The sequence below is a fragment of the Struthio camelus genome, chromosome 14 (genome assembly GCF_040807025.1).
Source record: "Struthio camelus isolate bStrCam1 chromosome 14, bStrCam1.hap1, whole genome shotgun sequence".
NCBI classification, from domain to species: domain Eukaryota; kingdom Metazoa; phylum Chordata; class Aves; order Struthioniformes; family Struthionidae; genus Struthio; species Struthio camelus.
In genome coordinates this window covers 22,146,893-22,163,584 of record NC_090955.1, presented here as the reverse complement: position 1 = coordinate 22,163,584, position 16,692 = coordinate 22,146,893, and the positions used below count along the sequence as shown (strand labels likewise).

Sequence of the window (16,692 nt, the reverse complement as noted above, 5' to 3'; positions counted from 1 at the left end):
GTACTGCTGCAGGCTAAGGTGTTCTGCTGGGCTGGTAGTCCTTTATGGTCTATGCAGTTATGAAGGTGAGCTTTTACTGACCTCCAAGCCCTTTCTGCCATATCCTGACCCTGATGGGCATGGGGTTTGGAGCAGGGAAAGGGGAGAGTTGGCATCTGGGTAGGTACAGTTGTCTGCTGTTCTCTAGGAGCATGCCCTAGGTTGCAGTAGGTGCACACATGCTTGTGAGGCCAATTATGTCAGTGTCTATGGCTTACATTTTTTTGGGGTGCTATGAGGTTGCTTCAAAGCATCTGGACAGCAGTGGTGGGAGTGGGGTAGCAGGGTTTTTCTCTGTGGTTTTAATGGGTCACATGGTTGCTATAGTGTGAGGGAGATGCATGTGCAGGCAGGCACATGCAGGTTTCTCATCAGGGACGCACTTCGGATAGGGTGTGGAAGGAGGTGGCTGTATGATGAAGAAAAAGGTGCTTTCACCTGAGATTCTGGGCACTGTGGCCACATTAGGGCCAAGTCCATCTCCAGGAGGGAGCAATCAGCAGGGCAGGTTTCTGGTGTTGGCCTGAAGGAGGGTAGCAACAAGCTCCAGTATGTGTGTGCGAAGGAGCAGACCAAAAGTAGGCTGGCTTTTTAAGTGCCTGTCAGTTTTTGGAGCCCCTTTTTGAGGCTCAGCCTCTGTAGAGAGTGAAGTGATGGTGGAAAGCAGGGGAGCAATGGCATGTCATAAGCGCAGAGCTTGCTTTTAGGCGAGAAAGAAGCCAGCGTGGCTGTGGTGACAGTTCTCAGAGAGGTTGTAGAGTATCCTCGCTGGTTGTCAGGATTTTGAAGAGCGGTGGTTATGCCACAGTGCAAGGGAATAGTTGTGAGGAGCATAGTTCATAGTAAGACACATCCAGTGCTGCCTTTCGTCACTGGGTGGTGGTGTGGGAGCACAGGCATGCAGGCACCCTTTGGGAGACCGGCAGACGGGCAAACAGTGAATGATGAGTGAGGCGCGCAGGTGGGGGCTGCCTCTGGGTGGTGAGGGAAGGCCTTGGCCCCTCCCTGGGCCGGGATGGTACAGCGCCACAGGGCAGGAAACAGCCCATGTAGGTGACACCTCTCTGAGCCTGCCGCAGCGAGGCAGAGGGCCAGGGAAGGAAACCTCCCTCGCCACCCGCAGCGCCTGTAGCAAAGGAGGCGGCTGGGGAAGGAGGCCCCCCCCGTGTCTGCGCAGGGCTGCGGCTCCGTGCGGGGGGGAGGAGGCGCTGCCGGGCTCAGAGGAGGCCGGAGAGCTCGCTCTGGGCATGGAGGACAAAGGGGGGTGGTGGTGGCTTTCAGGCAACTCCGCCCCAGGCGAGGAGCCACCAGCGCCGACTCGGGGGAGAGCTGCCCGCCCGGCTGCGGCGGCTCCGGCCTCGCTGAGGCGTGCGCGCCTGCCCGGGGAGAGCGAGCGAGCGAGCGGACCCGGGGGCGGGATCCGAGCCACAACATGGCCGCCCGGCCCTGCCCCTCTTCACCCCGCGCCGGGCCCGGCCCGCCAATCGGCGCCGCCGCCCCAGGCCCCGCCCCCCGCCCGCCCCGCCAATCCCGCGCCTTCCTTTCCAGGCTGACCTGCGCCCGGAGGAGGAGGAGGAGCAGGAGGAGGAGCAGGAGGGGCGCGTGCGCCAGGAGGCGGGGCCGCGCCCGGCCAGGCCCCGCCCGCAACGGCCGCTCGTCGCCATCCCCAACCCGCTCTACGGAGGCCCCGACTACGAGCCGCTGCACGTGAGCACCGCCGCCCCGCGCATGCGCGCGCGCGCGAGCGAGCCACCGTTGGCCGGGGGCGCCGCCTCGGGGCCTCGCCCGCCGCGGACGGGGCCGCTCAGCGCCGCCTCTCTCCCGGCAGGACTCGCTCCTTGCGGATGACTTCACCGACGCCCACGGCTTCCTGCAGTGAGGCGCAGGGCACCCGCCACACCGGCAGCGGCGACGCGCTCTCGGCCTTCCTTCACGCTCCCGAGCGCCGGGACGGCGCCCGCTGCTGCACCCCGGAGCGCGCAGGCAAATAAAGAGCTACGGGAACACCTCAGTCCAGCAGACCCCATCTGCCCGGCCAGCCCAGTTCGCCCAGATGGCCATGCCTGCCCGCTTCGTCCCCCTGCCCCAGAGAACGGCCTTGCCCTCTGCACGCCTCTCCGTCACCCCACCTGCACGCGCCAGCCGGCCCCCCCAGCACGCAGAGCTCTAGCCAGCCCACACGCTCCAGCACAGCCAGCGCCTTTTTGCCGCCCCCTTCTCCATACGCTGTACTAAGCTACCTGTTGTCCTCCAACGTGTGCCCCAAACCCTCACTTCCATCACCAAAAGCTCAGTTAAACCACTGCACCAATGCTCAGTCACCTAGCACCGACCAAGTCTTACTCTGTGACATTTCCCTGCCTCATCCGCCCCTACTGGGAACGCCGGCCCTCCCTTATGTTACACAGGCAAGTTACCTCCCCCCCCCCCCCCCCCCCCCCCCCAGTATTCAGCTATAACTAACATTAGTTAGTCACCTTCCAGAACACCCCTTTTGTCCCAGCCATGCATCCACCTTGTCAACCTTGCTGCACCGTGGCCATAAAGAGCACAACATGTTCCACCCTGCTCTGACACCCCCCCACCCCTGCACCTCAAACCCAGCCTCTCAGACTACTCTAGCTGCTCCCCAGGCTCTTGGACACGCACCCAAAGCTGCCCTCCCAGGGCAAGCAAAGGAAAGACCACAAGCACCACCTCTGTAGTGTTAGTTACTGCACACGGTAGACCTTTATTGAGCCTTCAGACTACACACTGCACAAAGACATCAATCGCCACGTGCACGTACTACAACATAGTTACCTAGCAAGCAAACACAGAGCAGCTACATTAATACCAATCGTTCAGGCCACTGAGTCAAGAGCAAGGCATTTTGAAAGTCTGCAACAGCCTAGTGCATAGCACAAAGCGGAGGCAGTGAGAATCAAGTGACAGACTGACAGGCCAGCCTGGCACACCGCTATGGAGGGACGTGAGGGAGAATAAGAGACGTGCGTGTCTCACTAAGGGTTGCTGGCACTTACACGTTGTATTACTGCACTTTTCAGCGAGGAGCTTCCTTGGCACAGGGCCCTCCGCACTGATCAGGTTCCTCTCTCTTGCCGGCCCACCCACATTTGCAACACGCAGCCTACACATCACTTGCCACAGCCCACTGCTCACAAGCAACCCATGCCCTCTTCCACACTAATTCCCACAACGCTACATCCCCTCCCCCACCCCCCAAAAAACCATAATAGTCCTTTACCCACCACAGAGACACATACACCTTGCATCCTGAACCCTTTCCCTCCCTCCTGACGTACACACTTTCTCTGGAGTCTATCATCGCCCATTTCCTTGCCAGCTCATGGCCATTACCCAGGACAAGCTAGTACACGCTACACCCTGTTGACAGCTGACACAGTCCCTCTGCCAGGCTGAAAACCAGCTCCATCCTCAGGCTCCGCTGCTAGCTGACTCCTCCTTACACCCTCAACCTGATTTAGCCATCACTTTACTTGGGCAATTGCCAGCAGCAGAGCTGAAAACATTATCGCTACCCATACAGAGAAGTACATCCATTTCCTATTCCTTCACCCTTTATCAGGCCTGCCTTTCCAGTTAAAAAGCCCACACAGCTAGCCACAGGGATCACTCTTTTACACACACACACACCCCCCCCGGCTCCTACCTGCCCCCTCAGAACTGACTGACCAAACAGGCAAGCTGGTACTACACATCCGTCTTTCAGAGAAGCTTTCTGACAAACAGGAGGCCATCACACTGCCAAAGCTGTCATACCCTCTTATGCACAAGGACAGGGCTACCAAGTTTCCTCATTTCCCAAACCCAGGGCCTGCAAATCAACACCTATACCCATTCTGTCTCCTCAGCCACCACCCTTGCTTCTGCCACTAATGATGTTCCACCTGCAATTGCTCTCCTCCTTTCCACTCCTCTCACCACCTCCCACTGTGCTGGCCTGCATTGCGCTCTGCTCTCCCACAACAAAGCCTGCACAGAAAAGCCCAGTGTGACAGCTCCCTCACCCTGGACATCCTCCAGCTCTCCTCCCTCCACACACGCAAACCCTACTCCTGACACCATGGGCAGGCCTGGCCTTCCCTCCATACTCACTGCAAACATGCACCTACTCAATCCTCCCCTCTGCCACCGTTCAACAAACACAGGCTTTCCTTCAAATCCTCCTTCAACTCCTTCCTTCATACCTCACTACATCTTCCCCCAACCCCTCGCCAAGGATGCTGAGGAACACAGCCCACCTCGCCACCTCTCAGAGCTGAAGCATGACAAAGATCTACAACCAGCACTCCATCGACACCTCACCATCTCATAAACTGAGCTGGATGAGCAGCCCTGGTACGTGAAGGTGCACACCCCTGACAATAACACATCCCTGAGAGCAACACCCCCTCAAGCCACAGTGACACTACTGTTGAATGCTGGCACACCTTGGGAGAATCCCCAAAATGCACCACACAGCCCAGGCCTGCTCCTTTCATCCAGCCTTTATAGAAAGAGAGCTCAGCAGTACCCATGAGACAGAGACACCTCTGACAAGTGGGGATGGCTTCACTTCCCACATAAAGGGGACACCCTAACACTACCTATCACCCTTGTCACTATCTGCAAATGGTGCAGCAATGAAAGGAGGAGGAGAAGGCGGGGGGGGGGGGGGGGAGGCAACCAACTCTCTCATCTCCAAAGCCTGCTCCCCCTGGGTCTGCCTTTGTACCTCCTTTGACTGCCTATGCATGTCTAGCTCCCATGACAAACAGCTACATTACCAATCTCCCTTTGGGCCCAATTTGGGGTCCTCACAGACCACACACTTCCCCCAAGGACACCTCTTACCCTTTCATCCCACAGCCACCCATTTCTCACATATCCAAGCAAGGACAAGGGCCACCCAGCCTTTCTGTCGCATGACTGTTGCTCCTGTTTCCCATGGCCTGCCTGAGGCAGGGTAGCATAAACTCTCAACAATCTCTATCCACCTGCCCCTTTATCCCCTCCCCAATGTCCTGCCTATTTTTCAGGGCAGTCTGGCCAAGAACAATATGGCCCTGGAGCAAGGTAAAGAGCCTGCTCTCAGCACCTCATGTCCCAAAGTAGCTCTGGACCCTTCACAGCCATCCAGAAGACAACCTTCACTCTATGACCTGCCTTCACCACTGTCCCTTGTCCTAGACGCTCTGGCATTACTACTAACCTCTTTCCTCTTCCTCATACAGAGGATATGTGACAATGCTTTGCATATAGCCACACTCCCCTTTCTCACCACCCATCACAAACAGCAGCACTTCACACTCGCAATCCCAAATATGTATTCACCAGCCACTCCATACCCCTTAGGGCATTATCTCAGCAGAAACATGTTAATGGCCAGCACCTCTGCTGACACAGCTCTGCACCTTCTCTAACAGGATAAAGGTCCCTCTGCAGGTCATAACGTGCCACACTGCACCACCAATTGCCAAACAATTCTAGAGACCCTTCTCAAAACACCGACAACAAATGGCACCAAGCCCACAAAACACTGACAGTGCATGGCACCAAGCCTACTCAAAAATAGGCAAGCCACCAAACACTCATTTTTTTGGACCTTCTGACACCAATCCCACCCAACTGTCATGCGAGACTTAGACCTCCTCCACATGTAACTCAACCGTTCCCTTCCAGAGGCACCAGCCCAACAGATAAGCCTGGCCAGGAATGGGACAGGACCTAGGGCCTCTTGTACCATTTCTGTGTAGGTAACACTGCTGATGCTTCACAGTCATCTGCGATGCATTCACTGACACACTTCACTGGGAATTCCAGTCAGCAACCCTGACCCCTCACTGTCCAGATGTGCAGAATCACTCGTACCATAGCTCCAAAGGATGTCAGAGCAGCTGCAGGGCTAACGCACCTTGTCACATCTTACACAGGAGCCTGGGTCACGCTCTCTGAGTACAAGAGAGTAAGGACTCCACTTCTGAGCCACTTCTCTGGGCACAGAGTAGAGGGCAGCAGCTTCTCGCCACTAATACTGGCTCTCAATCTTACCTACTGCTACAGAGGACTCCCCACAGCTCACTCCTGGCCCAGAAGGAGCATTGACCCTCTGTCCAGCCTGTCTTTGCAAAGCACCTCAGGAAAGGGATGGTGCCAGTGAGGGAGAAAAATAAACACACAATCTACACACATACGTTAAGTGTGAAACACCCTTTAGTGGTAGACAGAGAGGCGCTGCTAGCTGAGCAGCCCAGCTCCACATACAAACTCTCACCATGCTGTTGCCCAGAGTACCTGGCCCTTCACCGGATATGCACCATCTCCTCCAGGAAGGGGGTTTTCATGCAGCCTGTGCAGAGCTGATCCATCCAGAGAGGAGCCTCGTGCTGCAGAGGAGTGCGGCGCGGGTAGAAGGTGAAATTTACGTCGTAGTTCAGCAGGCAGCTGATGGATGCCATGTAGATATCGGAGAACCGCACCAGCCGTCGAGAGAAGTACGTGGGGTTGTGGAAGGTGCGGAAGATGCTTCCAAACTGGGGGTTGAACAGGTTCTTTGTCAGCGACCTGAGAGGAGAGAGTTGGTGCTTTGTTGACATGAGGCATTCCTCAGGCTCCCTTTCTGCCCAGTATGACCCACTGCTCAGGCTGTGGCACCTCTCTGCACAGCACCAGGCGCTCTGTGGCCTTGCAGGCTCCCGAGGGGACTCCCTCATGGGATATGCTCATCAGGACTACGGCAACAGGTCAGTGGACTCAGCACCTGCAGCCCCAAAGCTCTTGTTCCCTTCACAAGGGTTGAGCCAACTCAGAGAAGCACTCCATGCGTTTCCAGCCCGCACCAGCCCACTCACAAAAGCGCAGTCAGGGATTACCCCAGGTACCCTCCCATCCAGGCTGCGAAGCAGACCAGCCCCTGCACAGTGAGGCCATGAGGAATGCACACAGTTTTCACCACACTACCTTGTTAACATACATGTTACAGGCAGGGACACGCTTGCAAAGAGTACTGCTGCAGATCCTGGCACTGCAGACAGCCTTTAAAACCCCTCCCAGCACAAGCTGACACCACCTGCCCTTGTCCACCCTGCATCCGACCCACCCAACCGCCCCAGCTGTGGGACTGCACTGCTGCTTTCCTCCACAGACATGGGGCACCAGGGAGGACCACGTGCCCACAGCTGCAGCACCACTTTCCCCAAAACACAGGTTACAAAACAGATCTAGTACAGGCCTGGGAGCCCCTGAGAGACCTCACAAGCAAAGCGGGCAATGCAGTTACCTGATCTCCTGACGCTCCTTCATCCACTCCAACAATACCTGCTTTGACTCTGCGTCCTGATACATCTGCAAAGACAGCAGAACGTACCATGTTTCATCAGTCCTGCAAGCCGCACCTCAGCTCCCCCCAGATTCCACTGTAACTCACAACCCCATATACCCATAGCACTGCCTCCATTTGAGGAGAATGAGATGCTCTTTGAGAACACAAGCAAGATGGTACACGCTCTTACTCCGAGGCTGAGCTCAAATCTCAGACTCAGAAGGAGAAGGCATATTACCCACCCCACTTGGCCAGGAGCTGCTTACCTGCATTCTCTCCAGCAGGCCCGTCAGAGCCTGCTGCCAGGTCAGGGAGTGCATGTACTGCTCTGTGTTTATGATACGAATTTCCGTCTCCAGTTCAGGGACTATGGCTCCGGTCCTCCAGCCGTGACGCAGCATGAGGTCCTAGAGGTCAGGGTGAGAAAACAACCAAGAGTTCAACATAAAGACTGAAAGCCAAATACAACGGTATATCCTAGAAGAATGGTCTGTTCACATTACAGATTCTCAGGGGGCAGGCATCCTAGAGGCACATCCTGGGTCGGGCTGATTACATCCACCTCGCAGCCACCAGGATCACCTGCAGGAACCACCCAGAAGTGTGGCAGCCAGTGAGCCCTGGGACGGACACACATAAACTACTCTCAAGTTCACAACCAGCAGCTGTTCTCCACCTGCAGAAAGTACTTCAGAAATCCTTTCTCCATTGCTTGCCTCTGCATGGCAGCAGAATGGGGATGCTTACATGCCCTATGTGTGTCCCTGAAAGCCACGGCCTGTAGAGCACCATACATAGCTCAGAAACCTGAGCACTCGGAACAGGGCCCTGTTTCACATTCCAACACAACTGTAACCACAATAATTACTCAGAGAGGAAGCTTGCTGTCACCTGGCTACACCTTCTCCCCAGCCTTCTCCTAACCTTCATCAACTCAGAAGGACCATAGCACTGCCTCGCTCACACTCCTCTCCTGCCACAAGGAGAGGCAAAGCTAATTATCTTACACTGCTTCTCCTTGCTTGGCAGGACTCTAACAAGCGTGCCTTTATCCTTGCTGGCACCCTGCTATCTTTTGCCCTTTAGCTTTTCCCACAGAAGCTCCCTCCCTTCAGACGTTCTGGGATGATCCAGGCTTTCCAGGCCAATAGGGAGGTCTTATGACAGAGGTGCAGAAGTATGGCAACATGCACCATTACAGTACATCCTCTATGAGTAACTGCTTAAAAGCCTCAGCTTGGACACAGGCTCCCAAATCCTTCTGACACACCATGGTGCACAAGACTTAAAGCCCTGTTGGGGATCAGATGGAGGCAGCGCAGAGAGCAAAGACCTTGTTACTTACCGCAAGGTCACTGTAGAGATGGTCGCCAAAGTAGAGTACTTTGGACCCACGCCAACCAGTCAGCCTTAGAAAATCGAAGAGATTACCCTGCAAGTAAAGGGAACACAGACAGGAATGCAGTTACAGGACAAATGCCTCCAATCTCACTGGCTGGTACTGGGCAACCACCTCAGCAGCACTGTCAGTGCAACTGACTTTGCAATGTGCTGCCATACTGCATGCAAATGTGCACGCTCATGGTATGTCAACCTGTTCATTCCCCCACCATTCAAAACCACATGTTTTTATCCTTTCCCTATCTTATCTCACTTTCTTCCCATGTGACAACTCCCTTGTACATGCTACAGCTACGGCCTTCCTTAAACATGCAGAGGCTACAGAAAAGGAAAAGAGAAAAACTCTTGTGACCTCAGTAAGCAAGTCATGGGGAAGGAGTTCTGTACGCTATGGCACAGCAAGTCAAGGAGGACTACATGAACTAAAAGGGCAACAAAAGGAGACAGTTTAGAGCTCAAAAATGAAAGACATCTTGATCAGAAAAGACTGAGCAATTGACAGAAAGAACCCCAGGTGAAGTTGCTGGGCTAGATGACGATGTTTTCACCTCATAGGATGCATCAGGGAAAAGCTGAGCACCACCATGCAAGGCTGCCCGACTTAGGAGCACTTAAGGCTGTTCTCACATCACTGACTACCATCCCAAACCAAAAGATTAAGAACACCCATATGTTCACAGGAAATGCTCAACCAAGCCAAAAAAACAGGCAGCTTGGGCAGATTCGCAGCTAAGTAAAACAAACCAAACCCTAGCTAAAGCACCTAGCTAAAGCACAGCAAATAGCAGCTTGCAAGGCTTTCCAAACTTCCGCCTGCACACAGAGGAGACTTCAGGGACCCCCCCTTCCACTCTCCGCACAAATTTTCCACATGAGTCATGATGGAAAGAAAACCCACTAGGAAAGTAAAACGCCCTTTAAATGCTAACAAACTAGATTGTGCCAGCCTAAGTGATTGATGCAAACCTGCAAGCCACTTGACAGCAATCTGTCTAGCCAGTACACTGCTTCCTTGAGTGCCAGGGAAGAGCTAGCACGCCTATCCAAGAGCACAGACCCTGCCAGTCAGGTACGAAACCTCTGTGAGAATACCTGCCTCTCATGCCCCTTTTAAAACCATCCCAGGAAGATGCCTGGTTGCCTGACCCAGGGTCAGTAGCGCCAATAATGCAAGCCAGCTCCCATAACAAATTGCAGTCCTGCATTTGGCAACTGCCAACGTACCACACACATGGATGCATTGCAAAGGGTGCCCAGAGCCAGGGTGTTGGGCCTGCCACTCCTGCAGCTGCGCAACTCCAAGGCCGCGCAGACTTCTCTTATCAGCACAGAAACACAGAGACAGGCAAGGCTTTGCGTATCTAGGACACAACAAAAGCAGCATTGCTGCTGCTTGCTTGAGGGTTGGGTTGCTCAAGAAGCCACCAGCAGAACAGGAAAATGATCACGGCATTGGAAGAAGATGCTCCCTTTGCTGTCACCTCAAACAGCAGTGGGCCTGATGATCAGGAAACCCATGCCTGGACCTCATCTGGGCCTCAGACCCGCTATGTGAGCCCCTGGAACCAGCTCTCCCTTTCTTCTCTATTTCTGCCTCTCCTTCTCTGAGATCGCAAGCTAGGAAAGGAGGGGAGTACACACATGCTACACACAGAAAAAACCATGTCTGTCAGAAAGCAGGGAGACAACGCACCGGATTAGAGGGCCATCACTTGAACTTCCCAGTCTTCAGTGCAAAACGCTGATCCCTGAGGTCCTACTCATATGGGATACCCACAGCACAGCTGTGCTTTAGGAGAGAGGAACAAGTCAGCTCAGGACCCCGTAGCAACATAACTAGCACAAGGTCCATAGCCACTGAAGCTTGCCAGAAAGAGCCACTAAAGCTTGCCAGAAAGAGGCATACTGTAGCACTCCAAGAAATCATGAATGCTGGAGAGAGGGTGGACTATACCAAGATACACTTTCTGTCACATCCCACAAACCATTTAGGCAAAAGCCTTGATGCAGTGGGAGGAACATGGTCATGGCCGAGAACTGGAGAGGAACTCAAAATCCCACCCATCTCTCCTTCTTCTCTCACCTTTCTCCCTTCCCATTGCAGCACACATTTGGCTGAGCAATCTGTGGCCACAAGATGTAGGTGGTCAAGAACAAGATTTAATTCAGCACTGGACTATTAAACCCGATGGCTGAGGTGCAACTTCTTCCCCAAGGGAGCTGCTAATCCACGGTAAAGTTTGCCTCTGGGAGGGATGCTTTGTATGAGCTCTGCTTGCATGTTCCCAGCTCCTAGCCCTTGGCAGAGAATGGGACATGAGCAAAGTGCTTTGACTGACCCACTGGACAGGCCAGAGGCTTCCCAGCAGTGTTAATCAAGGACATGACCTACTGTTCTACCACAGGTCAGGTCCCAGCTATTTGACCGTGACCTCACTAACAATTTCCTCCCATGGGATCCCACAGCTCACAGAACCAAGAACAAACCGTCCTAAAGCCAGAGGCAACATGTTCTCAGCAGACAGGCAGCTGCAAGGAGAACACCCTGAAGCAGCAAGCTCACCAGAGTAACAGCCCATCCTTCGGACATGCTTCTCTTTCAGGAAGGGAAGAGAGATGAGACCCAGGCTTTTTACCCTATTTGATTACCCTTGCTTCTTCATTCCTTCCTCCACAAGCCACTCAAGCGTGAAACCTCTCCTAGCTTACAAAGATCATTCCTTTCTAAAAAAGCTAAGCAGCCTGTGCTATTGACAGCCCTTTCCTGTGCAAAACCCTCCATCTTTACAGAAAGGGGTAGTGAAAAGAGGTCACGACAACTACATGAGAGCATGGAGCATGAAGCCAGGCAGCTTTGTTAGCCCCTGACACCTCTTCCTACCTTATGGAGGATGGTTTGGAGTGAGGTGTGGAAGACCTTTGCATACCCATCGCATTTCAGAGAGCTCTGCCTTCTTACGCTCAATGAACACAGTTCTGGCAGCCAGTCCAAGACACTCGTTTCCGGTCTGGGATGTCAGGAGAGCTAAGGGAAACGTGCAGCTATTGGCCATACTGGGCAAGATCAAAACACAGCTCCTAGGGTCACTAGCTGACTGTACACTGGAGCAGATGGGGTCCACTGGGCCTGATCCCTGCTCCACATGCAGAGGATATTTCCCTGCTGCTCCTTCTCACACAAGCAGAGCAGCAGCTGGGAAAAGCCCAGCCTCACAGAGATAGCTCAGCACAGGTCCTTTTGGGCAGAAACGCAAGCACCCAACACCACAGGCACCTGGCCCTGCCCTTTCCCCTCTTGCCCCTACCTGAAGAATCCTCCAACTCTAATGCCAAACCCAACTGAGCTGGGAGAAATGCACCACTCCAGTTATATACCTTTCTGCAGCATGACCCACACATGGAGCTGCACAGGAAACCATTTCAGAGCTGCAGACAAAAAGTTTCCCTACCAGGCAGCTCTGTCATACTTTATTCCAACTCTGCCTCCTGTGATTATAGTAAGCTGTGATTACCAGGAGAGCAGCCTTTTCCACACCTGGCCTGAGACACATCTGACCATTCTTGGAGGTGAGTTTATCACATGCTGACACTCAACACAGCTCTTGGCAGGGCTTTCTGATATACAAAAAGACCCTTATGCTAATGCTGACATCCCAACAGAAGCTGAAGACTTTTCAGAGACACACAAATCCCAAGGCTATTGCTCCACAGCATGCCAAGAGACATGCTGGAAATATTAGTGGGCCAGCACAAATTCTCTGCATGCAAATAGAGGGCATCTCCTGTTCCCATTGGCCAGCACAGGCACTCTTCTCAAGGATTGCCATTTTTTACTTTTCACACACCACTGTCAAATATCTACAAGTGATCTACAGGAAAAAAACATCATTTTCTCCCACTCTGATTTTCCTGGGTTTTTTTAATCATCTCCAGGCTTTTCCAATGCTTCCCAAAACATGCATCTTATGAGTACCCACTGTTTCAGACTCTTGCTTCATACCCCTTATGCACCCAGGTCACTTTACCTCTTTGTAGATCTTTCCTTTCTCCAGCTGGCTTATTTTGTCCCACTGCAGGGAGCCTTTATCATCCAGTTTTCGAAAAGGTCTGGAAAAAAAGAGGGTGAGGTCAACTTCACCAGGCAACATTTGTAAGACACTTCCCCTAACATCCCATGTAGAAAACATTTACCAGGCTCAGCTAGACCTTAACAGCACGCTACACACATTTACTCAGCTTTCAGAAAAAGCCACAAGGCTCCCTATCACATGCAGTGCATCCTTTCTTCCTGCTTTGCAGCATGCCCATTTCTCAGACTTGAGGTTCCCACAAGATCAGGAAAGCTCAATTTCTTCTTTTTGATATTTCTCGGGCTGAAATGAAACCCTCCCACCACTGCATCACTGCAGGTGGTAGGAGGGAAGTAAACATCTGAGGGAGCAGTATAAGCCATGCGGTGAGGAAAAGTACTTCCTTGTGGCATGGACAATAGGATGCTAGGCCTTAAATGCGAAGGCAATCTAAAGTTCTGGACCACTGGCACTTAAGCGCACTCATACAGCACACGTAGGCCAACCTTAATTCCATTACTTATGCCTAAAACTGATGAGACTTTCTTTTCCAATGGTCAGCAAAGACAGAGTAAGCCATTACTCCTAATTATTCCTAATTATGCTAGCGGCCTTGAGGGTGGGGAAAGAAAATACACAAAGAAGAAGGAACAGTCTCCTCCCTCAACGACAGAATACAGTAACTCCTGGTTAGTCATAAATTGAGGTAACAAAGCAGACATAAACGCCCAAAACCAATAATCCAAAGAACAAAGCAAAGACAACAGCTCACCAAGGAGCTACTCCCTCAGCAGCTCCTAACTTACCACAAAACCCAGCCGCTATGTACAAAGGCTTCCAAAGCTGCCAATTACAAGACAGCATATGCACAGTAACTAAAAAACCAGTTATTTTCTGTGGGTAACAGGAAAAGGAAGGATTCTGGCACATTCTCAAGACCTAGTGCCAAGAAACAGTCAGCTCTCATACCTACCATTCCACTTCTCTGGTCTTTTCCATTTTCCTTCTAAAGATTTAAGTATATAATTAATACCCCTAAAAATCTAAGTTAAGCCCCGGCCATGACAAAATGGATGAGGCTAGAGATGGCCAATTTTAGAAACATGCTTTCTGCTTGGCACCACCTATGCTATCTAGTTATTCCCAGACTGGTAGGTTTGTCTTGGCCAAGATATCTCCTCAGAGAGTATCCGAGACAGCACTGGATGTGCTGTGGAACTAGATTATGCTTAGAAAAACATTACTTTTCTGAAAGGTAAAAGGAACCATTTAATTCAGGGAAGGGGCCCAAAACCTCGGTCCCATATGCAGCAGCGTATCATTGTCTTGGATACGTACTTCCGCCGATCAGTAAAGAAGTTGGGCTTGTCAGCTTGCACAATGACCATGTCAAATAAATCTCGCCAGTTCTTGCCAACCATGTGTTTCATTCCTTTGTCCCTACAGGCAAAAAAGCAGAAAAGTTAACAGAACCAACAATCTCTTTCAATGTACTTGGCCCAACATTGCATCTTTACAACAGTCTGCCTTAAAACAATTCTCATTACAGGAACAAAGAAGAAAGCACAGAGATTTCTGAATCTTCCAATGCTGACTGATCGCATAGAGGATTGATGCGGCACTCTGACCATTTCAAGCTGTCCCTCCCTTTCTCCTACTACCATGGGAAGTCCAGAGAAGTCTGTACTTCTGTGACACAGCGCAAGCTGCTGGAGGTAATCCGAAGTGGTAGCTCAGTGACGCTGCGGCCAGCCACAACCTCATAGCTTCCTCAAACAGCCAGAGCCATTGGGGTAAAGAGAGCTGTGGGGCTCACCATTCACCACAACGAGTTCCCAGAAAGCACCCTCATCACTACTGCCACTGGAACCTCTGGCATACAACTTTCAAATGTTTACGTGAGAGACTGCACTTCAATGCACTTCTTGTGCCATGGTGACCCTTCAATGCACGTTAACAATACTTACACAAAGCTAAAGGGACTGTTTGTAATGAGGAAGAGTTTCTTGTTGTGGTTCACCAGTCGGTTTAGGACAGCATAGATTTCATCCCCATGCAGAATATACTTTTCTGTATTGAAATAAAACAGATATCACTGATCAAGAAATGTTGGCATAGGTCACGACTACATTTCATTAAAATCAAACCAAATCTAAGCACCTATACTAATAGGAGTGCAAAGGCCTCAAGTCTCATGTATATGCCATTCCCATCAGTCCTTCTCAGGCAGATTGGTAGCGAACCACCATGGTGACAAAATGGCCTTCCTTATCCTAAATCAACCCCATCTAGAGAGAAGAGAAAGACTGAGGAACTGAAAAGGCTGGCAAGAAAGAGTGTTGATACCCAAATGTCACAATGGACAGGCACAGCCGCTCGAGGCTATATTGCTACTAGGAGCTCTTTCTCCTCTGAATGACCAGGAAGCCTTCTCAGATGATGTCTATGCATGTTCACATGATGCCAGGACCATCACCCCTCAATTGCAGGCAGAAAGAAAAAGAAACACAAGCAATGAGGTAACTGTTTCCTCCATTAAAAAAGATCTTCCACCAGAACCTAAATATCACTTGGTTCTAAATGCCACTCTACCCCTTGCCTATCTTTAGGCGTGACATGACCAAGTATTTCATTAATTTCTTTGTCCACCTGACTCCTGTGACTGAGTGCAGAGCCTACATAGCCATCTTACGTAGAATCTACAAGTATAGCAAGACATAAAATTAGAGTTGGTACCTGAGTTCCACTTAACTTACCCAGATCTTTTTCAATCCATTTGTACATCACTCCTTTCACATGTACATCTTTAATGGCATCCTAAAGAAAAGGTAGCAAAACAAAGTTTCAGTTTCACATACAGCATTCCTGCTTCCCAGCATGCAAGCCTACTGCAACTACTGAGGAGCATACAATAATGACAAATCCCCTCTTCTTGCCGAATGAACAAAAGCTACGTTAAAACCAAGCAGAGGACATGGTACATTGAGGCTCACCACCATGCTGAAAAGAAGAATTCAGTGGTCCAGAACTCAGTAAAACAGAGGGGAAAAAACCTCAAAACCTAGCCAAGCAAGAACAATTTCTGTCCTGCTCTTGGAAACCAGGTCATGTTAACACATTGCTATCATAGCAATCAAGACTGTGTAACTCCAAAACCAGTTACTGCCAAAAAAACTTGGTGGCCCAGACACTAGATGCCTTTTCTTCCTCTCTAGGCTTGGGAAAGCTCTACCAAATGTGACCCCAAAAATGGGAGCATGGCTGAGGTGAAGGGCAGCAGAGGTGTGTGTCTGTGATTCCAATACGGCTCTCACTAGCCAAGGCAGGCTGCAACAGCAGGCCCTGGGATGGCTAGTGGACGAGGCAGGCTGCAACAGCAGGCCCTGGGATGGCTAGTGGACGAGGCAGGCTGCAACAGCAGGCCCTGGGATGGCTAGTGGACGAGGCAGGCTGCAACAGCAGGCCCTGGGATGGCTAGTGGACGAGGCAGGCTGCAACAGCAGGCCCTGGGATGGCTAGTGGACGAGGCAGGCTGCAACAGCAGGCCCTGGGATGGCTAGTGGACACGGGGCGAACAGAAGGTTCCATTAGGAGTGCTGGGGTACTTTTCTGCAAAAACACCACTGCCCACTTTTCAAGCAGGAGGCAAGATAAAAATGGATTATTGTCAAGGCATCTAACATCCTCTATTTTCCAGCCCAGAGGCCAAGATACAAAACACTCTGGGAGATACCCAACTAAGATTCTTCACAAGTCTCCATCTAAAGAGATATGCCAGATACAGAAATCCATTTCCAGAGCAGAAACACATTTTGCAGTGTGTTCTGATGGTTTAGTCAGAAGAACAAAGGCTGCCTT

At 51.7% G+C, this 16,692-nt stretch overlaps 2 protein-coding genes across 3 annotated transcripts in view; one reads left to right on the top strand and one right to left on the bottom strand.

The window, feature by feature from the left end:
• The window catches only part of STAB1 (stabilin 1), a 68,008-nt gene extending 65,958 nt beyond the window's left edge, over positions 1-2,050 (top strand). For both annotated transcript variants that reach the window (XM_068907507.1, XM_068907509.1), the window contains exons 69-70: positions 1,588-1,746; positions 1,868-2,050. In XM_068907507.1, the coding sequence (XP_068763608.1) occupies positions 1,588-1,746; positions 1,868-1,918 (210 nt within the window). In that variant the 3' untranslated portion in view covers positions 1,919-2,050. The remainder of the gene's footprint in view (positions 1-1,587; positions 1,747-1,867) is intronic.
• A 4,187-nt stretch (positions 2,051-6,237) lies between these two features.
• Positions 6,238-16,692, bottom strand: part of NT5DC2 (5'-nucleotidase domain containing 2) — a 30,319-nt gene continuing 19,864 nt past the window's right edge. Inside the window, exons 7-14 of the mRNA XM_009667549.2 lie at positions 15,591-15,651; positions 14,802-14,904; positions 14,173-14,274; positions 12,790-12,871; positions 8,709-8,795; positions 7,630-7,770; positions 7,322-7,386; positions 6,238-6,606 (exon numbers count right to left, since the gene is read on the bottom strand). Of these exons, the coding sequence (XP_009665844.2) occupies positions 6,345-6,606; positions 7,322-7,386; positions 7,630-7,770; positions 8,709-8,795; positions 12,790-12,871; positions 14,173-14,274; positions 14,802-14,904; positions 15,591-15,651 (903 nt within the window). The 3' untranslated portion in view covers positions 6,238-6,344. The remainder of the gene's footprint in view (positions 6,607-7,321; positions 7,387-7,629; positions 7,771-8,708; positions 8,796-12,789; positions 12,872-14,172; positions 14,275-14,801; positions 14,905-15,590; positions 15,652-16,692) is intronic.